Source organism: Pelodiscus sinensis, chromosome 15 (assembly GCF_052426305.1).
Source record: "Pelodiscus sinensis isolate ZL-2025 chromosome 15, ASM5242630v1, whole genome shotgun sequence".
Taxonomy (NCBI): Eukaryota; Metazoa; Chordata; order Testudines; family Trionychidae; genus Pelodiscus; species Pelodiscus sinensis.
The window spans coordinates 39,819,485-39,846,781 of record NC_143066.1 but is presented as its reverse complement, the minus strand read 5'-3'; the positions used below and the strand labels follow the sequence as shown (position 1 = coordinate 39,846,781).

The following is a 27,297-nucleotide window of genomic DNA, read 5'->3' as shown; positions in this document are numbered from 1 at the left end:
GTGAGGGGGGATTTGAGAGCAGCCTGCAACTCCCTGAAGGAGGTTCCATGGAGGCTAGAGAGAGGCTGTTCTCAGTGGGGGCAGAACGAGGAGCAATGGGCTCAAGTTGCAGTGGGGCAGGTCTAGGTTGGAGATGAGGAAAAACGATTTCCCTAGGCGGGTGGGAAGCCCTGGGCTGGGTTCCCTAGGGAGGGGGTGGAATCTCCATCCCTAGAGGTGTTTAAGTCCCGGCTTGACAAAGCCCCGGCTGAGATGATTGAGTTGGGGTCGGTCCTGCCTTGGGCAGGGGGCCGGACTCGATGGTCTCCTGAGGTCTCTGCCGGCCCTGGGATTCTATGGTTTTAACCCTGGCTACCCGGGTGAGGCTCTGACAAGACTTTTCAGTTCACACCAGGTACTGCCTGGCACTTCCCCTCCCCCATTACACAAACATCTGGACCAGCAAATAAACCCCCCTGGAGCAGGCCGGCTGAGGTGGAGGTGTCGTCTGAAGCTCAGCTCCCTGCAGGCCCTGCTTTTCCAGGCTGGGATCAGCTCTTCGCCCACAGTCCCTGGCTCTCCCGTGAAACTCCTCAGCACAGGGAAGCTGTGTTGCATCAAATATTTATTTGAGCCCAAAGCGCCGGCGGGCGGATCAGGTTGCTGAAGGCTCCGGGTCGCCTCCTGCCTCTTCGTGCGTGTCGGGGGCGGATAAATAAATAATAAAATGCCTCACGGTGACATAACGCTCAGCCATAAAGTGCCCCCTCCCAGGCACACGGGCAGCGATCTGCATTAAACATTCGGGCGCCAGGAGAGCGTGTGGCCAGGCCTTGACGAAGAGCGGGTGTCGGGACAAAGGGGCCGGCAGGGTTCGCTTTTGTCATGCGCGTCTTCACGGCCCCACTGCCTCTCTCCCAAACGCCAGATAATCGGAGGCCCACCCAGCACCAATTAATACATTCAGGCTGCAGGCAGGCCCCGATTCAGCAAGGCCAATGGGCACGTGCCGAATGGAGTGCACTAATGGTCCCCGTTAACGTCAGTGGTATTCTTCATGGGTTACAACCGAGTACAATGCTTTGCTCTAATGGGATGCACATTCTGACCCCTTCATCCGGCTGGCCTCTGGAACTCCCTTCTGCTGTTTGTAAGCAATGGTCTGCGTTTGTTAACCATCAGAGCAAGGTGCAGGACCCATCTTTGCCCCCGAGCCTGAAAGACAGTTGCTAGGGCCCTGCTGGCTAGCCACTCTGAAGGCCAGTTCACCTGTCCCATCGCTCACCCCAGGCCGGCGGAGGGTTCTAGCTAACCAGCATCGTCCTCAGACCCGTCATTAAGTTTGGCTGCACTGAATCCACCGCAGAGCTAAATCCTGTGGGGCACATCTGATCCAAATCAGGCACCCGCACTGGCTGAAAGAGCCCAGCGTCAAACCCCTCTGCAGGGGCACCTGGGCGGGCCAGCCAGCTGCTGCTGCGTCCTTGCAAGGAGGAATTTGTTCACCCCAAGCGTCTCCTTCACTTGCTCTGCCCTGGGAAAGTTTGCCGGGTTTCCATAACACAGAGCAGCATGGCAGCCTGATGGGAAAGCCACTGGACTGGGTCTCCGAGGGCCTGGCACACGCTGGGCAAGCCACTCGCCTCTGTCTGCCCAGAAGGGGACCCCCTGTTCTGCCTCGGAGGATTCTCTCGTGACTCTGAGCTCCCTGCGTGGGAGGCCGGAGCAAGGGCACCGTGTCACGGGGGGGTTACGCCTCATAAAACACGGGAAGCTGGTTAGTTCCTTTCCCGCCGACCTGCCTCTTTGGCAAAGGGCAGCAGGAAATATTTCTAAAGCAGGAGCCGAGAACCTGGCCTGCTCCCAACCCAGCGTTACCACAAGGGGCTGTACGCGCCGAGAACAATGGGAGTTCGGCACCCAAATACCTTGAGAGGGACTGGGCCTGACAAGCACTTGGGTTGTGATGACCAACGTCTTGGGGAGAGAACAGGGACTCCCCCCCACTCCTCCTCTTCCACGATAGTCCCTGAGACGCTCAAGCCCAACCCCCACCCACCCTGGGAGCAAGCAGATAGCCAACACAGGCACTCTCTGAAGGATGGGGGCGGGGGGCAGGACATGCCCAGGTAAATGCTCTCTCCTCTATGCCACTCCAGAACTAGGGTTGCCAGATGGTTGAAGAAAAAATACCAAATGCTGCCCCCCCCCCCAAAAAACCCCACTGTTGAAGGGGGGGAAAAAGCATGTCCCCTTTAAGAGTGAGTGCAGGGATAGGAACAGGGGAGCGGTTGAGCACTAAAACCATGGGGAAGGTCTTTTGGCCAGCAGCCATTTTGTGCCCGCAGCATTGGGGAAAGAGGTAAGCATGGGGGTTGGGGGACTGGGGACCAGGGCGGGACTCGGGGGGTGGGAGGGAGAGGCCGGGCGCTGAGTGTTTGTAGGGTTGCCAGGTGCCCGGCATTTTCGCTTCCTGGCCGGGGAAAAATTCAGAAAATACCGGCCAGCTCAGGTGTCCGGAATTCTCTGAATTTTTTTACCGCGTAAGAGGTGAAAATACCGGACTGTCCGGGTGAATACCGGACACCCGGCAGCCCTATCCAGAACCCACCCCACTACCCTACCCCTGGAGAGTCCCACCCTGCACATGGGGTAACCCTTCGGCCAGTACCTCCACAAGCTTGTCCTGGGGTCGCAGGCCCGCCTTGGAGGCTGGCGAATCTGGATCTACCGAACGGATGAACTGCCCGGGCCGGGACTTCTCGCTGTGGAGGTTGAACCCGTAACCATTGGGCCCTTTCTTAAGGTGACAAAGACGTGGGCGCAGCTCCTTGGTTTGTCCGTTTAAATCCTGGTGAGAAAAAAAAGAAAAGCCGCTGTGTTATATTTGCCGCTTTGGGCCGGGAGGGCAGGAGGAGAGGGGAAAAAAGCAGGTGCAACAAGGAAACGGGTGTGTTAGAGCTGCCGATCCGCCTCTCCCAGCGACACAGGAACAGGCCACCACACGCACGTCCTCACACGGAGTCCATTCGAAAACACCGACGGTCCGGCTCCGTTCTGATACCAGGCAAATGCATTTCCTGCATCGCAAACTGCTCTAATAAAATACGTTCGGACTCCCACCTCCAACCACCCCGCCAGCCCAGGCGGAAAAGAAACGGAGAAACCAGAGCCCGTCTGACGAGCGCAGTATTTAGGAGACAAAGCATTAACCTTGGCTGCTGATCGCAGGCATGGTCGTGGCCTGGAACCTGCGGACCTCAGCAGCTGCTGCGATGGCTCTAATAAATCTCTCTCCCCTTTCGCTGAGGAGGATCCTGAGGAACCCAACGGCAGGTCCCACCCTGTCTCAGAGGATCCCTTCCCTCCGCACGGGGGGTGCCCTACGGTGTCTCAACATGCGGATGAAGGGCTGTGAGCCTGGAAAGGGCCCTGATGGGGGGGCCTAACCTGATCCATCCATTTCTGAGATGGTCTAGGGCAGGGGTGGGGATCCTAAGGCCCGGGGGGCCGGATGCAGCCCCCGACTTGCCTGGCTCAAGCCACTGAGGTTCAGGGCCCCCCCCCCAGTGTTGGGGAGCCCATGTTGGTGCCTCAGCCCCCCCGCCATGCTCCCCGCAGGGCTGGCGCACACAAAATCTACCAGCCAGGGCCTACCTAGGCTCTGGAGTGCGAGGGGGATGTGGGGCCGGTCGTCCTGCTTCTCAGGGGCCACGTCAGTGGGGGGGGGGGCAGGATGGGGGTTGCTTCACACTTTTGTGCAGCTCCCGACTGATCTTTCTGTGGGTCAGCGGCCCCTGACCCGAGAAAGGTCCCAGCCCCCTGGCCTAGGGAGAAGACCCGGAGAACTCCCTGGCGCGGCTTCGTTGGGATTTGTGCAAGTCTCTTCTGACTGGGTCACGCTCAGAAACTGAACACGCCCTTCCCAGAGCCTGTGCGCAGTGGAACCCGGTCGCGGACGGCGCTGCCCTTGCGCCGGGCCCGGAGGAAGCCTGTCAGCAGACAGAAAAGCGCACAGACCCCCGGACAGGCAGGAGGGCCAGACAGCCTCTCTGGAGGCTGGCCTGAGAGGAAGTGAATCTGATGGCTAATGCACAAGGGGTCTGGACTTTATTCCTGGCCTGCAGCCTTAGCTCTGATGCTTACCCATAGGGATCTAAAGGGTTAACCAGTTCCCCATTAAGTGGTTAACCAATAGCTCCGCTGGGCTGGCCACAAGGTGGGAGGGGAGGGCCGCTGCAGCCCACACCCCCTCGAATCCCGGTTAACTAGTTAAACTTAACATTTAACCAGTTAACTTTTTAAATGGGATTTTACGTCCCTAATCACCCACCCTACACCTCCATTTCTTCATCTATAAGAGGCAGGGTTGCCAGGTGTCGGGTTTTGAACCGGACAGTCCAGAATTTGAGCTTTCAGTTCGGAAACAAATTGAGAAAATAGAAATGAGAAAATATCAACGTCCGGTATTTTCTGAGTAAGATGCACTGTAGATTGTAATGTCACGTCAACTATGTCCGGGATTTTTGTTGAAACCATCTGGCAACCCTACTAAGAGGCAGACTGTACTTCTGAGCCCAGAGGAGTTGTGGAAATTCAGTTCTGGTTTGGCGGAGGTGTTGCGACACCAGCCATAAGGCTGCGGACGATTATGGCTCAGTAGCTTGAGTGTCCCGTACAGCTCATGTGTCCGGATACCGTTCGCGTGACCTTTTAGGAGTAAAGTCACCCATGTTCAGATGGGGGGGCAGGTCTGGGTTCTGTGGCTTGAATTCCTGCCCAAAGGGGCTTTCTGAACCACTCTGTCCAGCCTTCAAGAGACGTTGTGGTTTTCCTGGACTCTCCCCGCGTCTCCCACAAGAACACAGGGGGAAATGATTTGCCACAAGCAAAGGACGAGGGAGGTGCTGACTCAGTGCTGAGTGCCAGGCTGAGGAACACCACCAGGGTTCCCTGGAAGTTGAGCCCCTGGGTGGCCAACCAGGAGAGATTCAAAGGCCACCCCACAGATTAGCAGAGCGCCCACATGTGTTTCTACATGTGGTGCACATCTGCACAGGCCTTGGTGCACATATTTATTCCGCACCTGGATGGGGAAAAAAATTAGAGGGAACATTGAGCGCCCCATGAAACTAGGTTCCCTCTGTAACCAGCCGGGTGGAATTCCAGCGCCGGCCCCATCCCACCTCACGCCGTCAAGGGTGCACGTAGGCCAACCCGCCTGCTGAGTCTGAGCTGTGAAGTCCATGCGAAAAAGCAAGAGAAGTCGGGGGAGGGAGAAGTCGGGGGAGTAAATGTGGAGCGAGGTGGAGGGCCAGTCCTGAGCCGTGTTTGCAATCCCTGGAGCTGGATGGCTAAGACCTGCCCCTGAGCCCAGTGGCTGAGCAGAGGCCTGGCGTGGGTCCTGGAACCTGCCACAGATGGGGACATCATTCACCAAGGCAGCGCGTAGTCAGCGAGAAGCAAAGACTTGGGGTTGAATGGCAAACCCCATTGCCCTCCCTCCAAAAAAAATAACAACAACTTCAGTGGGACAAAGTGGGGGTTTTATTCCCCTTGTTATGTGGCATGTGAGTTCTACTGTCCCAGAGTAAGCCCATGTGCGTGCCTCAGTTTCCCTGGGCACTGTACTAATACCTAGACGAGGATGGAATTTCGGTGTCATATCCTCCTGAGCATGGAAGGGGGGAGCAGGTGCGATCTGGGGATACCTTTTGCCAGGGAACCAGGACAAAGGCCAGAGTGGCCTGGCTGGGGGGCTAGGCCCAGGAGCCGGGAGTGGGTCAGTTTCATCTGGCTTGGGGGGGCAAGAGGAGGGCCAGAGCCCTGGCTCCGGGCCCCCCTTTCCCCAAGATGGACGGTACTGGCTGCTTCTGCTTTCTGAGCCAACACGTCTGTTCTACGCTGCGTCCCTGTGGACTAATAAACCTTCTGTTCTACCTGCCGCCCGAGAGTCACGACTGAATGCAGACAGGAGGCGCACGGCCCGGACAGTCCCCCGCACTCCGGTGACACTCACTAAAACGGTCCTGAAGAGTCTCCCGCCTCCTGCTCATTTTTGCAGTGTGTTCCTGCAGCATCGCCAGACTGGCTGGCAGCAGGAAACTCACGAAAGCAAAAACAAACACCCAACCCAGCCTCACCCGTACTTCCCAGCCAAGAGGGCAGACCCAAGAGGGACACCCACTGAGCTTGGAGAAATATCTAAATGCTGGGCGCCGTACCCCAGCCCGGCTGCCAGGTCAGGACACGCACGTAGGGACGGGGGAGCCACTCAAGCACGGGACAAGCACATCCGGACACCTGGGTTCTCGTCCCAAGTCTGCCACTGACTCACAGTCGAGCAATTTGCCAGGCTGGGATGGAAAGGACTGTTCTAGCCAACGGCAGACGGTGCTCACGGTCACCGCAATCGTTTCCACTTGCCACCAACACTCTGCCAGCTGTTTTTTGCTGCATTTCGTCGGGACTGACCTCAGAACACAACTCGCCCACGGCTGCCGCGCTATCCCACGCCGGGACTGGGTTTCTTCTGTTTATTTTGTTGCCCTTACAGCTGAGCCTGTCTTGCAATATCCTCTAGGGTTCCAGGGAGCTATTATAGCTCCATGGAAAGTAAACATTGACTATGTAAAAGCTTGCTGTAGGCAACCGATTAAAACTGCAGGGTCATGTGGTATGTTCAACACTTTCCCTCGGTCCACGTGAGCACCGGAAAAAAATGGCTTTATTGCAAGACCCAGGCTCATGTGGTGCCACTCAGAAATGATCCAAAGCCGCAAATATGGGGGATTCACCATGTCTGCAAAACCGACCACCCTTCTCTTTAATTCCTCAGAGAGAGAGGTGGATTTATATGGAGAGAGAGTAGAGCTGCTCCAATCCAAGAATTACTTAAAGAGTGTAATTCAACAATTACAAGAACACTGCAGATGGGAACTTTTTTTCTTGTTTGTTTTTCATTGAAAATGAACCAAAAAAAGTCTTTTTTTCGCCAAAAGTATTTGAGGTTTTTTTAATCTGGTTTTGGTAAAGCAGCTGAGGGTTTGTTTGAGAGAAATCAGAAAGTTTCAACCCAAAGGGAAATGTTCTGGGTACTTTTTTTGGGGGGAGGGGTGATCAAATAGCTATTTTCTGGAGAAAATCTGTGCTGAAAACATTCTGATGAGATCTAATGTGTAGATCTAGGAGCCAGCAGAGTTTCCTTATTGGGATGAGTAAGCGCGATCAAATCCATCCTCCTCTCTCTTGGGCCAGTCAATGCTTGGCAGTACTGCGGGGCTGCCCAAAAGGGGAAATTGACTAGTATCTATTTGTACAGAGGAGGTGCCGAGAGCTGTAAACCACATTTATGATGGGAACCACTTAACGTCAGAGGTGCACCAAGAGGCCTATTCCCAGCACCTATGCTAGCACCAACCCCGATGCAGACAACTGATCTGGAAGGAGCTGGACTAAAGCCAGAATTCTTTTCCTGCAGGTCACCAACCTTGGTCTGCAGTTACTCAGCAGCCTGGCATGCCATTCCAAATCCCCCCCAGCGACCCGTTCGCCAACAACAGCCGGCTTTGTCCTGAGCACCGGTAGCGGACTGCCCTCTGCACACACAAGGGCACAGGCGCCTTTCGAATGCGGATATTTCGCTGTCGTCACTGGAGACTCGAGCAAGCACCTTCCGCCTTTGCCCCAGCCCTGCATGAATGACTTTGCCGTCCTCGGGACGAGCACCCCACAGCACAGCACAAGCAGCAGCGTAGCGGGCAGGAAAACAACACCCCAAGCAGATGGCAAGCAGCCCACTACTGGCTGAGCCTCTCTAGTCCGGCACCCTCGGGACCTGACCGGTGCTGGACCACGGGAGGTCAAGAGTGTCTGGCAGCATCACCAACCCCTCCCCTGCTTGCTGGGCTCTTGGGAGACATTTCGGGGTCAATTAGAGCTAAAGAACAGCCCAGAACGCTGGGGACCAGGACTGGCGGCTGGTGGCACCCTCTAGATCATCCCTGAGAGATGTTTATCTAAGCTGCTTAAGAACATGAGAATGGCCATAGTGGGCAGTGGCATAGCGGGGCGGGGGGGAGGATTGTCCCTGGGTGCCACGCTGGGGGAGGGGCAATTTAGTCCCCCTCCCCTGCCCCTGTCATCCCTCAGCTCCCCTGCTCCTCCTCCGCCCACGCCGCCGGCTGGAGCCTCCTCCCTACCTCTCCGCCCCCAGCCCGACCCTCCTTCATCTCCGCCGGTGGGTTTGTGTGCGCGGGGACCCAGACCCAAACTGGAAGGGGCGAGGGAGGACGTGGTACAAGCTCCCTCCCTCCACCCAGGCTCAGGCTCAGCCGTGCGTCAGGTGTGGGGCTCCGCCGTGCGGCAGTGGAGAGGGGCACAAATTTTGCCTTTGCCCCCGGGTGCATAACACCCTCGCTACATCTCTGATACTGGGTCAGACCAAAGGTCCATCCAGCCCAGTATCCTGTCTGCTGACAGTGGCCAGCACCAGGTGCCCCAGAGGGAGGGAACACAACAGGGGGATCCCTCCCCTGTCACCCATTCACGTGATCCCTCCCCTCTCACCCATTTCCAGACCAACAGAGGCGAGGGACACCATTCCTACCCATCCTGGCTAACAGCTATTGATGGATCTAACTTCCACAAATCTATCTAGCTCTCTTTTGAACCCTGTTAAAGTCCTAGTCTTCACCACTTCCTGTGGCAAGGAGTTCCACAGGTTGACTGTGCGCTGAATGAAGAAAAGGGAAGGCTTAAAAGGAAAGAGAAAATCATATAATATCTGTACCTAAAGCACTTTGTTGCTCACAGCCACAACAGACTGGGCGGGCGGGGGATTTAAAAAGAAGCCATCGCTGTGTTTGCGGATGGAAGGTCTGACTCTGGGCCCTCTTGTTTGCTAGCAGCCCGGTCACACCCGACACAAACCACAGAGGGAAGCAGTAGTTTCCTCCCTGGCTCTCTCATTGTCACTGCTGTCCCTTAGCTGCGAGATAAGGACGCTTCCCCCAGCCATGGGAAGCCAGAATCCCTCCTTGCTCTCACCCTGACGGGCTCGCGTGAAATTAAACACACCAGAACCGTCTTCAGGTGCCTTTTCCCCTCACCTCTCAGCCAGATCTGAAGCATCTCCAGACTCAAGCGAGAGGCAGCCCAACGCTGTTAAAACTCCCCGCAGACCCGCTGGGAATTAGCAATGCAGCTGCCCTCCCTGACCCGAGTGCGAATCGGCCGCGTGCCGGTGATGACAGAGGAGTGAGAAATCCATTTGCCACATGATACTGAGCCTAAGCCTCGATAGCAGCCAGCTGGATCGCCGTGCTCTCCGCGCTGGATGTCTGCACCTTGTACCCAGGGCAGCTTCACGGCAGAGCCATCGCGAAGGATCGTCCTCAGGAGAACTTCCTTCTTCTGGCAGATCGCTTCGTTCCACGCCAGCTTCAAACCACACAAAGTAAAAATAATTGCGGCACCTGGACGGAGCAGGTGAAAGGGTCCCCTCTCAAGATAACAGTCCTTTTCAGGGTGGCACTGTTGCCTGGAGTAACTAGCACAGTGTTGGGAGCTAGACAGCCATGAGTTCTCTGCCACCACCTCACCATGTGGCCTTGGGCTACTCACCCCATGCTTCTGCCTCAGTTTCTCCATCTGCAATAGAGGAATAAAACATACTGCCTTTCCCAGGATGTTGTGAGGGTTACAGTGAGGATAACCTCCCTTTCATTTTCTGATCCTAAAGTTCTGTAATCTACTATTGACCGATCGAGCAACCTTTCGATTTTATACTTCAGCCCATCACCATAGATTCCTGGCGTTTCCTCTGCTTCACAACCAAAACTCTGTTTGGAATAGCATTTTGGTTTGGGCTTTTAGATTTTAGGAATGTCCTCCTTTTTTCCTGTTGGCTGGGAAGTATAGGACATGGGAATGTCATTCTAATGGTGGAATGGCTTGACACCACTCAACGCTAAAATAATTCTGTGATTTATATTAGCAATCATGTGATAAATTTGTTTTCTAGTTCTTCTGCATTCCTGGGCTCAACTTATGTCTGGTGTGGAGAAAGTGAATATGGGTTGCATGTGGCTTTCGGGCCGCAGGCTGCCCTCCATTGCTCTCGTCCCAACTCTGCATTGGGTTCTCTGGGCAAGCCACATTGCCTCTCCGGACCAGGACTTCCCCTAGCCATCAAACCGAGGTGAGGACCCTCCTGCTTTCGCTCAGCCTACGGCACAAAGTGCCCCATCTTCTAGGATCTTCCCCGGCCGTCTTGCGAAACACACACAACCGGTCCACGGAGCTCCCTCCGTTAGCCGAGATCTCCCGCCACAAGGCAGTGGCTCCTTTACTGCCTCTCCTCTTGTTAGAGAAGAAACAGGCGACCCAGAGGCGGAGGGGGTAAACGGAACTGCTTCATTATCCACGCACGTTAACCTTGGACCCCCAACCCAACGTGCCAAGTGGCAACCGTTTGGCATCAATGACACCCTTGTATCTACGCTAGTATGTTGATTCACACCTCTATCACTACTTTCCCTTAGGGCTGCCAGATGGTTTCAACAAAAACTCCAGACACACTTGACCTTACATCACAATCTACATTCCATCTTATTTAGAAAATACCGGACATTGATATTGTCTCAATTTGTTTCCCAAACAGAAAGCTCAAATACTGGACTGTCCGGTTCAAAACCAGACACCTGGCAACCCTACTTTCCCTAAAACATTATTTAGTAGAGTTAACTCCCGCACAATGAATATTAATACGCAGGTGATGAATACAATTCTACCCACCCCTGTTTGCTGTTTACTGGTTTTTAGTTGAATCAGCATTACATACGGTCTTAGAGCGGTGGATATAGGGCAGGGTAGCTGCCCCAGGCTCCGTGCTCAGGGGCGGACTGGCCCGGCGCGATACCACACTTTAAATTCCCCCGCACCCCTGCTGTCTTATAGGGAGGGAGAAAGCGCTTTGACCTTGAAAATATTTTTACAGAACACGTGCGGAGACAAATCAAGATGCTGTTCAGTGCAGCCATATCCCCAGGCTGCCAGGCCAAAGGGGAAAAACATGTTTAAAAGGCAATGCCTGCTGATTCGGTCCCAGACCCCGTCTCATTTTTACATCTCCCAACAGTTCTACAATGACCTCTATTATTTCTGATGGTTAAAATCCCAATTGTGAGCCTGGCAGTACCCTGATTTAGGCCTGGTTCTGAAATGGAGTTGAGCAGGAGGGATTTCAAAGGTTTTGCCTTTCACTCAGATTCCTACACTGAAATAGCTGCCCAACAGGAAAACATCAAAATCCTAAAATTCACAGATAAACTGCAGGTACCTAAGTCACGAGCTTTATACTACTGGCAAAACAGCACTGTACCGACCGCAATTCCGGAACAAGTCAACTACCTGAACAGTGTCAACAACCGTAATAACGGCCTGGAACATGAACAATTCTCTATAGCCTGATACAAAGACCCGCACATGGCGCATCTGTCTTCCCAAACTTAGCAACCCAGGATTTTTCCCATGGCCTCTGAGCAGCAAGTTCACCGTATCTGCAAATGTTTCCAGTCTGCCCTGCAGAATTCTTCAAAAACTGCAGAAAACAGGAAATGATTCAACTGATTGAATGTCAGACCTCGGAGGCTTCGAACCGACCCTAAAGGAGGAACAGGCCCTGTGCTTAGGAAAAAGCGTGTCCCTTTCATGGAGAAAGTACAGGCTGGGGGTTTCTTTTTCACAGCTTAACACAGGCCTTTTAAAAAATAGCTAATTTCCAGCTGTTTCTCCTTAATGCGTCGCCTATTGAAAAACAAACAAAAACCACTGGAGTTTAAATAATAATATATGGAGATATACCTATCTCCTAGAACTGGAAGTTCATCGAGTCCAGTCCCCTACCCTCATGGCAGGACCAAGTACCATCCCTGACAGATTTGCCTCAGATCCCTAAATGGTTCCCTCAAAGATTGAACTTACAACCCTGGGATTAGCAGGCAATGCTTAAAACACTGAGCTATTCCTCCCCCGTAGCTGTGGAAGGTGTTGAAAAAGTGAAAAATTAACCGCTCTCTCTTAGCACCTGCTGTCTCCCTTTTAAAGAGAGCTCCTAAAATCAAAACCCTAAGACGCAATAATGAGGTACATTGTTATCAGCCATATTATGTTCCCATTGCCTGCCTACTCGGAGTCCACAACAAAATCACAAAAACTTGATCCAGCATATCACATTTGTGTGTTACCAATCTCAGTTTCTTCCTCCCCAGACCACTGCTTTCAGTGAAGTTCTCGGTCACAGGTTTTTCAGTAAACCCATAATTACCCTAGGAATAAGATCTAAAAGACTATTTGGGCTTGTCTACACTAGGGAGAAGATCGACCCTCTGGAGGAGTAAGGGAAGCCAATGGGAGCATTTGTTCCTGTAGACCTCCTGCTGTGCAGATGGCGTGAAAATGTGATTTAAGATAGGTGACTCCAGCTACATAATTAAGTCGTTCCTTAAGTTGACTTTCCCCTTTAGTACAGACCTGGCCTTAACATACAAGTAGGGTGTTAACCATTGAAACAAATTGTCCAAGGTTGTGCGGATTCTCCGTCACTTTAAATCAAGATAAAATATCTGTTAAAAAAAAAAAGATCTAATTCAATCTCGTGACAGAAATTACCAAGTGAAATTGTCGGCCGTATGTTGCACGGGAGATCAGCCCACGTGATCGTAATGCTCCTTCTGGCTTAAAAAAAGAAATCAAAATCTATGAATCCTTGTAGGGTAGGACAACGGGTGTCAGGACTTTTATCGCAATTCAGTAAAGCGCTGAAGCACACGGCTTAACTTCCAACACGTGCGTACAGCTCTTGGGGACTCAGGCACGTGCTGACACATTTTGCTAACCAGGGTTAGATTTAAGTGCATCAGCACATTGGTGAATCACAGACTCTATTTCTACTGCCAGCTGCACTTATTTCCTCTGTGACCATAACAGCTCATGGCTCTCACAAGAAGCACCGTCTTTCGGAAAGCGCGAAGGCCCAGACTTTGACAGATGTTGCTGTGTTCTGCATGGCGACACCTCATTCGGTTAGGAGCCCATCTCTCGGTTTCAAAAGGAATTTAGGCACTCGACAGTCCTTGGAATTTCGGCTTGTCAGTGCATAGATCCTTTCTGAAACTGAGAGGGAGGTGTTGCAACAGGGAGTGCAGCAACACCCACATCTCTTTAAAAATCTGTGCTGAAAAGCCTCAGATGACTCTCTAGAAGTCTCAGAGGAGTAGCCGTGTTAGTCTGTAACTTTAAAACCAGCATATAGATATGTCCACACATTATCCAAGCAACACCAGCACAGGACCTAACCACATCAGCCACCAAGGGCTCATACAACTGCACTTCCTCCAATATGATCTATGCCAGCAAGTGCCTGCAATGCCCCTCTGCCAGGGATATCGGCCACACCGGACAGTCTCCATGACGAAGGATAAATGGACACAAATCAGACATTAGAAATGGTAATACACAGAAACCTGCCGGGGAACATTTTAACCTGCCTGGCCACTCAAGTGTGGATCTAAAAGTAGCCAGTCTGCAACAAAGGAATTTCACTCACCAATTACAGAGACTGCAGAATTGGAATTCATCTACAGATTTGACACTGTTAACCTGGGCTTGAACAAAGACATTAATTGGTTGGCGCATTACAGGGTCAATTTCTCCTGCTTCGAACATGCCCATTTTCAAATCAAAAGCTATGAATGAGACATACCCAAGCCACTTAATTAGCTTCAATTACTACAACTGACAAGTACTTTACATGGGTCCTACAACTGACAGGTATTCCTTCCACCGTTTATATATTTCCACTCCAATTCATCTGATGAAGTGGGTTTTACTCACGAAAGGTCATACTACTACATATTTCTGTCAGTCCCTAAAGTGCCTCAAGAGTACTTGTTTTTAAAGTTACAGACAAAACACAGCTACCTCGCTGAGGCTTTTTAAAAACAAACGAGCAGTCCGGTAGTGCCTTAGAGACTAAAAAATACATTATATCATGAGCTTTCGTGGGTAAAACTCACTTGTTTTATCTGGTCCCAATAGGAACAGACTTAAAATGGTGCAAAGTGATCTGCAGTAATAATAAGGTTTTACTGCTCACTTCCTATTATGGTCTCCCCAATACTCACATAAGATTATCATGGTTCTCGTTCATAATTTTTGAAAACATGACAGCCAGTTACATACAGGTGCGTATCTTGATGGACGTGTCTAACAGACCGGGTGGAATCTGCTGGCATTCTGCCAATATGAATCCATTATGTAAGTGACATTCCAACTGTACGTGCCTAAAGGCAACTGTAAAACGGCAGCCAAACCCATGAGGTTCCACGTCGCACTAATATCAGCATTCATTCTGTGCACACGCGCATGTTTGCACACTCTCTCGCACGTTGAGATTTTCAGTGACTTGAGAAATCTGGATTCTCCCTGCGTTTTAATTTTTACCATGAAGTCTATAAAAATATTTTTGGACGGCTCATTTTGTCCAGAGTTTGTATGGAGCGTCTCAATTTTTTTCATAACTCTCGCCATAGCTGGCGGTTTTCTTAAAAACCCAGCTGTTGGCATCAGGTGATAGAGGGGAACGTCATTCAAAATAAATACATTTTTAGCCTACAGGGGTGCAGAGAAAAGCTTGGAAAGATGAACCCTGAAGAGTCAAAAACCAGGCGGCAACATAAAAAGAACCCAACCCTGCTGGTCTCCTGAAATCTCACAAAGGTGAGAGATTCTCCTTGACTTTAGAATACAGGCAGTCCCCGGGTTACATGGATCCGACTTACATCGGATCCCTACTTATAAACGGGGTGAGGCAACCCTGCACTAGCTGCTTCCCCCCAGCAGACCAGGGAGACGCGAAGCTAGCACCCCGCCCCCACAGCAGACCAGGGAGACGCGGAGCGGCTTTTCTCAGCAGACACCTCAGCTTGAGAATAAAGGACTGAGGGAAGTGAGGTGTGGGAGAATAAAACTGAGCTCTGGAGAAATGTTTGGCTAGAGTTTCCCCTACAATATGTACCAGTTCCGACTTACATACAAATTCAACTTAAGAACAAACCTATAGTCCCTATCTTGTATGTAACCCGGGGACTGCCTGTACTGCTAGTTGGCAATGCTATTGCTACTGATGCTAAGCCCTGTCAGGCCTGTGCCAGGCATATTTTGGTTCCTTTCTGGCCCTTTTGGCACAGTTCCCCTGGCCAGGTTTATCGGGCTCACGACTGGGACTTGGACTCACGGGTTAAATGCTCTTTCATTCCCATTTTGCAACAGAAACACCCAACGGCATACTCCGCCTCAAATGTCACCTGCCTTGATTCACGACAGGTTTCTGTGTAACTAACAAGTGTCAGGCTTGGCAAATAAAGCATCAAATAAATGTCAGCTGGGTTTTTAGTCTTCCTACAGTGGAAGTTCGCTTTCTGCCTCTATATTCTGGGACTCACTGTTGAACTGCAACATTGATGCATCGAGGAGCCCAGCACTGTTCCAGGAACACCCCAACCCCCTGCCAGGGAAACACCAGGAAGACTGACACCACCCCTCTCTGCAAGAGCTGTTTCGGTGCCTCCGATCGCCAACAGCCCTCACTCCGAGCACAACACCATAAGTTCAGTCCCCTTGAAGACTGGGGCATGCACCCACCCTCTGGTTCTACGCACTCTACAAGGTGACGTTAATGGCATCACTCGAGTGCTTAATGTTAGGAACTTGCTTCAGTGCGTTGTTGAATGGAGACCTTTCTGAACTGGGCGTGGCGAGGGATCACGTCCCAAGTGCACGTCCTGTGTTAGAAATATTCCTTCCACAGGCTACTCACAACAACTTCGGTCACTTCAAGCACAGGCTGTACAGATCTAAACGTGTTGGTTACTTTCTGCAGAGTTTTTGTTTTATTTAGTGCACTTAGCTCAGCTTGGAGTCAGGGTGGCCACTCGAGAATGGACTAGGGTTGCCAGGTGTCCGGTATTGACCCGGACAGTACAGTATTTTTGCCTCCTGTCTGGTAAAAAATTTCAGAAAATTCCGGCCACCTAAAATGTCTGGTACTTTCTGATTTTTTCCTGGCCAGGAGGCGAAAATCCCGGGTGCTAACCTGGTTCCGCAGGGGAGCTGTCTGGACTGGAGCAGGAAGACAAGATGGCAGATGGCTGCCAGCCAGCAGCCTGTTAGGGCCAAAAAGCCTCAAAAGCATTTCTTAAAGGGGCCATGCTTTTGCTTTTTTTTTTTTTTGGCTTAACAACTCTCAGGATCCTTTTTTTGCTCAACAACTTTGGTCAACTTTTTTTCCCCTCAGGATTTCAACCCCAGTGGGGGGGTTTTGTGGGGGTGGAGTGTGTTCGGTATTTTTAGTTAAACCATCGGGCAATCCTAGAATGGAAGACAATGCATAGGAAGTTCAGGGTGGGGGGGGGGAGGGTTTAGGAGTCAGGGCTGGGGGCAGAGGGGCCCAGGGCTGGGGTGTGAAGGGGCGAGTGGTGGGGGGGGCAAGGGCACCATTTTGGGCGGGAGGCTTCAGCCACACATGCCGAGTCACTGCTGCTCTTCTTCTGACTCTCAGGGAGGGAGGAAAAAGTTCACAGCCTGCTGCATCCTGCTCTGGCCTCCCCTGGGCAGCCGGGAGCGAGAGGCAGGAGGAGGAAGAGGAAGAGGGGCAGGAGAAGGAGAAGACTACCTGGTATAGGCTAGGAATGTTAAATGAATTCTTATCGGTTACTCGACTATTCGATAGTCCCCAGGGGAGGGGCTGACAGCCAGGGTCCTCCAGCCACACTCCCGAGGAGCCTCCTGCCATTCCGTGCTGCTGCCTCTGTATCAGGTGCCAGGCGGCAGCTGGTCCATGAGGGGAGCCAGTTTAAAAACCAGCTCCCCGCGCAAACTGGCTCCTGCTGCTCCTTCGGATACAGAGGCAGCAGCACAGGGTGGCAGCAGCCCCTGTCCGGGGCAAGAGGGGCTCTGAGCTCCCGGACCCGGCGTGAGCCGGAACTGAGCCGGGTTGCCTGCCCGCCCGGCTCCTAAAACACTTCAAATGCAGAGCCACAGCAGGGGCAGGTCCCAGGATTGAGCCAGGCTGCTGACCATCCCGCTAAAAAAGCCAGCCTGCCAGGCTACCTGCTGCTTAGCTAGGCACCTGCAGCAGAGACCTGGGAGCCCGGCTGGGAGCAGCTGCCGCTGAGCACCTGGCCGGCTTCTTCTTGCCGGAGCGCCGCACCGGGGCACACGAGCTTCCTTTCACCTCTGCTCTCAAGAGCAACACGGAGGCCATAAAGGCGCCCTCTTCCATCTCAATGGAGGACAGAGTAGCAAATCCAGCACTGCCCCCTACAAAAGAGGGTGGTCGGCACCTCCTGGGAGTGCAAGACTACTTTAGTCAGTTTCACATTCTGCACATTGCTGGGTTCACTGTCTGGCTCTGCCCCCTCCCCGGTTGTGTGTCACCGTTGCCTACACGTTACAGGCCGATTGAAGACACCCAGAACCACACCCAGCATTTTGGGCCTAACCTACCAGGCAGCGTCTCTTTATGGAATGCATTTTTCTTCTTGGATGGCTCAGCTTTACCGTTCCCTATTTCGACGCCACCTGACTGGCACGGACACGTCACACACACAGAAGCGGCCGAAGAGAGGACAAAACGTATGCAAGCCGGGGAACAGGTCGGTGGTCAGCAGTCTACACTCAGCCTTTCCGAGATGACCTCTCCTAGCCAGCATTGAGGTCACCAGTGGTACCGGGGAGGGGGGTTAATTTGCCATGCACTCGGATTTGCTGTGAGTGGTTCTAAGAGATGTTTTGTCGTGTCCCTCCCGCTGTGCACCTGGCTGTTGGCGCAATCAGTTCAGAGCTGGTCGGCGTGGGTGGCAGGTGAAGGCCCAGCTGGGGAAGGCAAGCCTCAGTCCCGCCCCTTCCACCCAAGGCCCCGCCCCTTCAGCAACCTTCCCCACGGAGCCAAGCCCCGCCCATCCCCAGCCTTCCCTGGTGGTCGGGGAGTGTAGGCAGTGTGGAGAAGGCAATGCCTTCCCTTGCCTACCTTACCCGTTGCCTATGGAGCTGGAAGACGACAAAGGGGACGATCTGTGCTGGAAGCCAGGAGAGAGAGTAAAATTCTGGGGTCTGAATGAGGAAACCAAGCTGTGCCAGGGCCCACCCCGGGAGAAGGAGAACTGAGCAGGGGGATGCACTTCTGCCTGGTCTAGAGAGGAGCTGACTCACTTACGTCCCATTTACACTGCTGGGGGTGCACACACACCCCCGGCTCACCCGTGTGGCACAGGTGGGAGGGCCCCATGTTTGAATCCTGTTTCTGCGCCATCCAGAGCGGTGGCCTGACTCAGGAATGCGCTTCCACCCTCGTTGGATCCCATCAACACTGAATGAGCACGCCGGTCTCGTAACAAACCCATTGGCTCACTTGTGGGGGTTACCGGAGGTGCCCCCCATTTGAGTGCACCAGGGGGCTGTGCCCATCCCCAATTACTGGCGACTAGCGACATTCCAGGTCCTGCAAGCCTGGCTCTTTCCCCGGCCAGGGAGCAATTTACATACCCGGCTTTGTTACCATCGAAAGCATGGTCCCACCTCCTCTCAATGCCCACAACCAATCGATTGCCCCCGTGGAAACGGTGCAGCCCAGGTTACTACTTCCACCTCAACTCCCGCACACTCCTTAGCGCAGTTATATTGAAGGGAACCCTCTAAGAGAGGCGTTGCGAGGGTGTTATGCGCCTGGGGCAAAGGAAAAATTTGCACCCCCGCCGCCATGTGGCACGGCCCCAAATCTGGGGCATGGCTGAGCCCAACCCTCGGAGGAGGGGGGGAGCTTGTACTGCCTCTTCCCCTGCCCCCTCCAGTTTGGGGTTGGGCCCCCATGCACTAACCCGCCAGCGGAGATGAAAGAGGGTCAGGGGGCGGAGAAGCAGGGAGGAGGTTCCAGCTGCCGCCGGCGGGCAGAGGAGGAGCAGGCAATCCGAGGGATGACAGGGAGAGCAGAGGGGGACTAAATTGGTGGCCCCCCCGGCGTGGTGCCTGGGGGCAATGCCCCCCCCCACACACACCGATCCTCGTTACACCACTGCCCTCTAAATCAAGTTCTGGGCTTCCCCAATCCGATTGCATCCTCTTGCTGACGCACCTCCCCCCCCTCTTTTTCAACAGCCTCGCTGGGAATTTACGTTAGCCTCCCTTCTAATCTCAGAAACGCCCGGCCCCGTGGAGCTTGGGAAGTTCATGGTCGCACAAGAACACAGAGGAGAGGTGGGGGAGAAGAGCCTGGATTGTGGCTTTTAATCGTTTAAGATCTCGTTCCTACAGCACATTCGGCCTGCGCAAAAGGTGCCAGCTTCAAAGCCCTTCGGGATAAGCACTAAGGGAGAATCTCCATAAACTATTAACTGTAGAAGGTCTATGGCATGACAGTTCTAGGTTCCACCCAGTACAAGGCAGTGTGGCTGCCAACCAGCCAGTTCTTCAGCAAGGTTTCATTTTACAACAGAAAGTAGTCCTGTAGTAGTGTTTCATCTGAAAAATTGGGTTGTGTCCACAAAAGCTCATGACACCATTTACATGTTTTGTTAGTCTCTAAGGTGCTGTGGGGCTATTTGTTGTTTTTTAAATTCATTTATTTTATAAAGAAAGTGAATAAGGAAACATTATTTAACTAGTTCCCATAACATAAGAACTAGGGGGTCACCAAATGAAATTAATAGGTAGCAGGTTTAAAACAAAAAGTTTTTCTGCATGCAGCACACAGCCAACCTGTGGAACTCCTTGCCAAAGGATGTGGTGAAGACCAGGAATCTGACAGGGTTCAAAAAAGAACTAGATAGATGAATGGAGGTTAGGGCCATCAACGGCTATGAGCCAGGATGGGCGGGAATGGCATCCCTAGCCTGTTTGTCAGAAGCTGGGAATAGGTGACAGGAGACGGATCATGTGATGGTTCCCTGCCCTGTCCATTCCCTCCGGGGCACCTGGCATTGTCCACTGAGGGCAGACAGGACGCTGGGTTAGACAGACCTTTGTTCTGACCCAGTCTGGCTGTTCTGATGTTAATCAATGAAATAAACCGCACCAACGGGAATCAGGGGGAATCCCATTTTCAAAATCTCTCACTTTGCAGCTCAAAGAGGTTTCAGGTTAATTCGGTACGGAAAGCCGGTCAGGTGCCAAACTATATAACTTTAAAAAAACCTTTGTGATATTTGACTTGTCTCCTTCAGTAGCCATCATCTCAGCCTGGACCCATCATCCAGCAGACACTCAAAGCTGCTTCTGCACCGGGCTCTTCCCCAGCGCCTAATACAGCCCCATGTTTCCTTCATGCCGCAGGGAAGTGGGCTTTGCTGTTTACTTTGAACAGCTGAATAGGGTCTAATCACTTCCAGGAGGAACGAAGCCGGTTTTGGAAGGACTCCAAGTATCCCGTGACATGTCGTGTTGGGAACAGGGGACAGGGTGGGACCATCTGATGATCCTCCGGGGCACCTGGCGTTGGCCAGTCAGCAGACAGGACACTGGGCTATTTGGATCTTTGGTCTGACCCCGTCTGGCCGTTCTGATGTTCTTACTTGTGCGGCTGCGGATACCGATGTTGACACTAGATCCCTGCAAATTTGCAGCTCTCCGCTTTCTATCTGCGGCTCATTTGTGCCGAGATGGATGTGGCTGCAGAGCCACATTGTTTACTCGTGCAGAGTTCCAGAGATCAGAGCTGAGAATTTCAGCAGGAGCCCGGGCAAAATCCCCTTCCTGGCCTTTGAAAACGGTAACAGCGGCCCCCCGTTCCACGGAGCTCACAGCTGGCTTTTCTCCTTCCTCCAGCTCTCCCCGGGAAGCCAGACAGGACTGTTTAGAGTAAGCTACATGCCCCCCCACCGCTTTTTTTGTAAACTGATTTGTCGCATTTATAACATGCTCATCCCAGGGTCTGAGAGAGACCCTTGCCAGGGACCCTGTGTGCGCTCAGAGCCGTTGGTGTTTATGTTGCTGATTTCATGGAACTTCACGGCAAAACTACTGAGTCCTGTAGCTTCCACACATGACTCAGAAACACAACGGAGGGTGGGGGGGAATAAACTGCACTTCCTGTCTCACAACAAACCCGGTTTCTCACTAACATTTAACCACCCTTGTGTGCTTTTCCGGGGATGAATTCTGCCTCCGATCTCCTACTGCCTAGCTCCAAACGCAGCGGAACCAGTGTGGTTCTGGCCAGCGGGGAGTCAGAATGTGGGGAGATCAGTCTGCACCCCCAAAAGGCCCTAAAACTACACTCCAAGTTTGCTATGGTGCACAGGCAAGCGAGGGATGAATCCAGGGGGTACAAGCCAGTCAGCTTTGGGGCAGGGAGACAAGATCTACAAAGGCTTCTACTACCTTCTGTGGGAGCATCTCCCCTCCCCACTAGGCCTCTGTCAAGGGGCAGACCAGGCCCTGCAGCTAGAAAGGGCTACAGAGAAGTCCTCCAGGCTGGCTAGAGGGACTGGGAAGAAATCAGCCAATCGGGGGCCAGGCAGGACTACATAAGAAGTTGCCGTCCCAAAGTCAGGGCCGTTGCAGCCCAGACCTGAGAGAGAGAGGACAGGGGTAACTGACTGGCCTGAGGAAGCAGCTCCGTGGGAAGAGCTGCTTAGACTATGAACTGGAAGGTAAAGCCCTGAGGTAAGAGCAAAGGAGTTGTCTCCAGGAGGGGAAGCCCTGGAGGCATCACCCTCGTCCGGAGTGGGGCCACCGACTGAGAGACAGACCCAGAGACGCCCTCCAGAAGGCACCGGGATGGGCCCCTATGAGGGTTCGTGATACACAGGGTGCGACTCGGCCGGAGGGCTGAGCTGCCAAAGAGCCTTTCGGCTACCACCCTGAGGCAGTGCAGACGCCTGCACTCGGCCATACGGCGCACCCGCGTGAGGTGAGCGCCACCCTGCTACGCCCTCCCATGGCTCACTGAGGATTTATCTGGGAGTCACCGTTACCAGGCCTCAGCATCGTCCCGTTTTACGGATCGGAGAACCAAGACACAGGGAGGGGAAAGCAGAAACAACCCATCAATGATCCATTCCCTTGCTCCCCTCCCAATACACACACTTCAGTCCCCTGCTCCAACGTCTCTCACAGGAAACCGAAGACACCCGCCTGCCAGCTCCCAGCACATGCGACACACACCCAATAACCAACCCCCCTGGGGAACAGTCCCCCTCGCACACTAAATGCTTACAAAGCCCAGAATTAATTCAGATCAAAGGCCAGGGTTCAAATAAACTAACGTAAGAACGGGAAGGGGAGAATCAAAGCAGGGAGACGACCCTGGCCGCAATGCTGCTGGAACTAACCGTCCTCCTTTCAATTCAGCCAGGGCCCCCTCCTGCCACCTTTAAAGTCAGAGAGTAAAACGACGCCGGAGTGAATCGCGGAGGGCAGTCATCCGGACGGCAGCTCCTATTCGGCAAGCCTGTGATTATGTAGGGTCTGAGTCGGGGCACTGGAATGAGGGACTCAGGGGCCTCGCCACCCCACTTTTTACTAGCCATAACGGCAAGCAACAAGGGAAGGGGGTGCAAAGTAGTGAGTGGGAGGGCGGGGCCTCAGGAGGAAGAGGCAGCTCGGGAGGGCGGGGCCTCGGGAGGAAGAGGCAGCTCGGGAGGGCGGGGCCTCGGGAGGAAGAGGCAGCTCGAGAGGGCGGGACCTCGGGAGGAAGAGGCAGCTCGAGAGGGCGGGGCCTCGGGAGGAAGAGGCAGCTCGAGAGGGCGGGGCCTCAGGAGGAAGAGGCAGCTCGGGAGGGCGGGAACTCGGGGGAGGAGGTGACGCCAGAGGGGGCTGAGAGAGAAAGTGCAGTGAGAGGGTGTGTTTGCAGGGGGAACGGGCGGGGCAGGGCGGGGCCCCAGTTTATGAGCCAGTGTCTTCTCTCTCCTCCCCCCACACACACACTTCCACTGCCCCTGGTCGAAGTTAGACTCAATCACGTGGCTCATTGGTGGCTCCCGACACCCAGCCAGGAGTTTCTACAGCCCACAGGTGGATGCTGGGGCTTTAGCTCAAGCCTGGGCAAAATACGGCCCGCAGGCCATGTCCAACCCACCAAGCCACCGGATCCGGCCCGCAGAGGCAATGGGGAGCCCTAGGCCAGCACCTCTGCTTGCCCCACAGCCCCGTGCGCCGCTCAGAAACACAGCTGCAGGGCACTTTCTCTTTGAGTCCGGAGGGGAGGGAAGACGATTCAGACGCTGCTCCCGCCCCCAGCACAATCCCATTGGCCAGTTTATGGACAGACACTGGCCAATGGGAGCTGCCTGTTTGAATAACAGGCAGCCACAAAGCACAACCCTCCTGCTCACTTACTCAAGCACATGGCCGAGCAGGCAGAAACATGTTACGCTCTGCAATCCTTTAGCTCTGCAGGCAGGCAGACTGGTATGTCTCCTGGCGAGACCCTGCCTCTAGCACCTCAGTCCCTCCCTTCCCCAACCCTCTGGCCCACACTCCTGCCCCACTACTCCACATGCACCCGTACCCCCTCCCAGATGTGGCACCCCAATCTCCTGCCCAAGATCACAATCTCCTCCTTCCTTAGGTCACATCCCAAAACCCCACACTCCAGTTCCCTGCCTCCTTCACCCAAACTCTCTCCCAGACTCCAGTCTCCCCCCTGCACCCGAGTCCCTTACCCCACGCTCCCTTCTGCACCCAACCTCCATTCCAGACCCTGCTCCTCCTCCATTAAAACCATGAAAGAGTGCGGCCCTTGACCACTTTCCAAAATCTTGGTAGTGACCCCCATCAAAAATGATCACCCACCGCTGCTTTAGCTGCACCAGACCTTTTGGGGGACATCTCCCGCTGCTGCACCAGCATCGGGGCAGGCGCCAGGGGACCACTAGTGCAGACCGAACTCTGGCATTTGAACCGCTGCATCTGTAGAGTGACTAAAACATCAGGGCCCGTCTACCCCCATACCCCTGCGCCTGCTGCCACTGGTCGAGAGTTCCCAAACACGCCACGCGTAGGCATGGCAGAAAAGCCTGGCCCTTCCTTCTAGATCCTTATCACCCTGTTCACCCTATGCCTTTCCCTGCTAGGAACCTAACCGGATCTCAGGCTCACCTCTTTATTTTAAAAAGGTAGCGTGGGCTAGTAATTAGAGCAGAGGACTGACAGCCATGATTCCTGGACGCCACAGCCAGCTCGTCCTGACAGCTCACTGGCTCACCAGCATTCATCCTTCGGGGCAGTGAGGGGTTAAAGCCTCTGCAAGGCGGGTATCATGATCTTCCCCCAAGGCACGGCTGAGTGGGGAAGAGTCATGCGTGGTTTGCAGAGGGCTTTGAGACCCCCCCCCCCCCCGGAGGAGAATGCGAGAGATACCAAACCTTAGCACAACGGCATGTTGCTTTCTTCAGAGATTAAGATGCCCTAGCATCTGCCTGGATGCATCATGGAAAGGCTTCGGGGTTCTCCCAGCGTTCCCTGTAAACCGAGCGCTTGGGCGGCCACCGAGAGCCAAGAGCATGTGTTTTTAGGTGGTGCACATTCCCCTGCCTCAGTGCACACAACAAAATTTATTCCGCACACAGATGAAAAAATATTACAGGGAACATTGGTTCTCCCCCACCCCTTTAAAGAACACCGTCTTCTCCGACACGCTCGCTAGCAACAGCACAGCTGAGCTCCAACTTAATCGCACGGCTCGAATTTAACATCACTTAAAATCCAGATGTTGGTGCTGGTGAAAAGCTATAAATAAAACACGAATCTCGGCTAATGGGGCCTCAGTTCCAGGGAAACGTAACCAGATGTTCCCCTTTCGCTCGCAGCGCTGCCCTGAGGTTCTACAAACACTGGATTCAAAGTTACTCCCGGGGTCGCCTGGGATCGAGCCGGCTCCTTCTGACTGGCGTCAGTTTCCAAGCAACGATGGAGGGGCTGGGAAGAAGAGGCAGTGAGCCCACTCCAGAGTCGAACTGGGGAACAGGGCTGTGTTTATTTTTAATGCGCAGATGGGCTCACATCCTCTCAGGGCGCTCAGGCAGGAGAGAGCGGCTGCCCCTATTTCCGCTAATAGGCTGTTTTTAATACAGCCCGGCTGAAATAGCTGCTTAGAAGAGAGAAATAGATTTTACTGCTTTCTAACAAAGCAAAGCCACCATCTGTTGCTCTGGGTAGGTCTACACTGCAGAGTTTTCCCGGAAAAACGACACTTACGTCCACACTGTAATTGCGTTCTTTTGACAAAGAGTCGAAAGAACGGAGGGGTTTTTTTCCCGACAGCAGTAAACCTCTTTCTACAAGGAAGGAGCCTTTTTCCGAAAGAGCGCTTGTGTGGACAGGGAAGAGGGGTTTGTTGCGAAAGAAGAGGCCTCCAGGAAAAAGCACAACTGCCCTGATGGCCACTCCGTCCACAGCAATCAGAATGTAAATGCGAGAGAGTATCCAACGAATGTGGACGCTCTCTTTCGAAAAAGCAGATCGCTTTTTCGTTGCGCTTTTGCTGTGTAGACGCTATCTTTCAAAAGACGTTTTTCTGGAAGAGCTCTTCCGGAAAAGCTTCTTCCGATAGAAGCCTGCCGTCTAGACATAGTCTCTGTCACCACGACTTTCTTTTCTCGCCATTATCCTTTTCCCGACACTCTGGTCCAGTGGTCGGCAACCTCCGGTCCACGGACCCCGGGGGTGGGGGTCTGCAGACTCCAGGTGGTCTATGAAAGTTGGTTGCTACAATACAGCAAGGGTTCGCAGACTAGCCACACCGTCATTCGACAAGGGTTATGGGTTGGCAAATGAAAACAAAAAGTTGAAAACCTCTGCATTAGTCCACCCCCTCTCTTTTTTATCTCTCGCCTCTTGGAGCATCACAATCATATTGTACAGGCTGGGGACCACTGGAGCTAGCAGGGGGACATGTCTAGACTGTAATGAAACACGGCTAGCCCGGGTCAGCTGATTCTGGCTCACATGGCTTGCACTGCAGGGCTGTCAAATTGCAGTGGGGACATTCAACCGCAGGTTTTATTGCAACACAGGCGCCCCCTTAGAGGAGAGGCGCATTCGGACGCTACCACCCGTGAGAACCTGGGGCTGGAGTCACCTTTACACCAGCCTCCTACAGCCGTGGGAGTTGTCTCTGCCGAGCTGAGAGAGGCTTTGATCCGTGCTTTACAGACGCACAATTTCAACCTGCTCCATCCGGCTTTTCAAGAACTTCTGCTTCTTCCTGCACAACGTCAGGGGAGGATCCTCGGGGCGTCCCACGTCCTGCCCGGGGAGCTGTTGGATTTTCATGCCATTCAATGTCTCTCAAAAGAAATCCGACAGTATTGACCTTGGGGATGCAGAACTCAGGCTGGGATAAGAGCAGTGCTACTCTGACCTTTGACTGCAACTTGCGAGCGGCTTGAACCTGTCCAGATATATGGGGAAGGGTGTGTATGGTTGGCATTTTCTTTACAAAAAAGTGTGTTTGCATGGTTAGACCAGGTAAGGTAAGTACAGCTTGAACCTCTCTGGTCCGGCACTCTGTGGTCTGGCAACATCTCTGGTCCGGCATGATTTGAGTTAGCAGGATGTCCGCTTAACCTGGGTGTGGCCAAATTTCCTGCGGCCCCATAAAGTTTGTTTCCAGCCACCAGGCCTGGCTGTCAGTGTTCTGGGCTGTTCTTTAGCTCTAATTGACTCCAAAATGTCTTCCAAGAGTCCAGGAAGCAGGGGAAGTGTCGGTAATGCTGCTAGACAGTATTGCCCTCCCGTGGTCCGGAAAATTCTCTGGTTCGGCACCGGTCAGATCCCAAGGGTGCCGGACTAGAGAGGTTCCACCTGTACCATGAAGAAAGGGTGGCTGTTCTCTAAGAAAGAGATCAGTTCAAAGTCCTGGATGCCTACAGAGAGGGGCTGCTCTGGGGAACATGGCACATACCCATTGCTGAGGGAATCTTATCCGGGGCATTTGGATGATCTTCCGTTAAATTAAAACTTAGTTCTACTCTGACAAGCAACATTAGAATTGACATTGTTGGCCTTCTAGTCTTCTCTTAGGCCTGGTCTATGTTACTGGAGAAAGTCAACTCAAGATACGCAACCCCCGTTAACCTCCCGCTGTGTGGACAATGCCAAAATGCAATTTCAGATACTTCGACTCCAGCTACGTAATTAGTTGGAGCACATGCTGCCGCTGACTTCCCTTACTCCTCGTAGGCGCAGGACTACGGGCGCTGATGGCAGCACCTTCTCAGTTCAAATGAGTGTGTCTTCACTAGACCCACTAATTCAAAC

The 27,297-nt window shown here is 53.2% G+C and overlaps 1 protein-coding gene across 1 annotated transcript in view; it reads right to left on the bottom strand.

The window, feature by feature from the left end:
- Positions 1-27,297, bottom strand: part of NHERF2 (NHERF family PDZ scaffold protein 2) — a 105,543-nt gene that overhangs the window by 13,809 nt on the left and 64,437 nt on the right. The window contains exon 3 of the mRNA XM_006129280.5: positions 2,651-2,830. Within this exon, the coding sequence (XP_006129342.3) occupies positions 2,651-2,830 (180 nt within the window). The remainder of the gene's footprint in view (positions 1-2,650; positions 2,831-27,297) is intronic.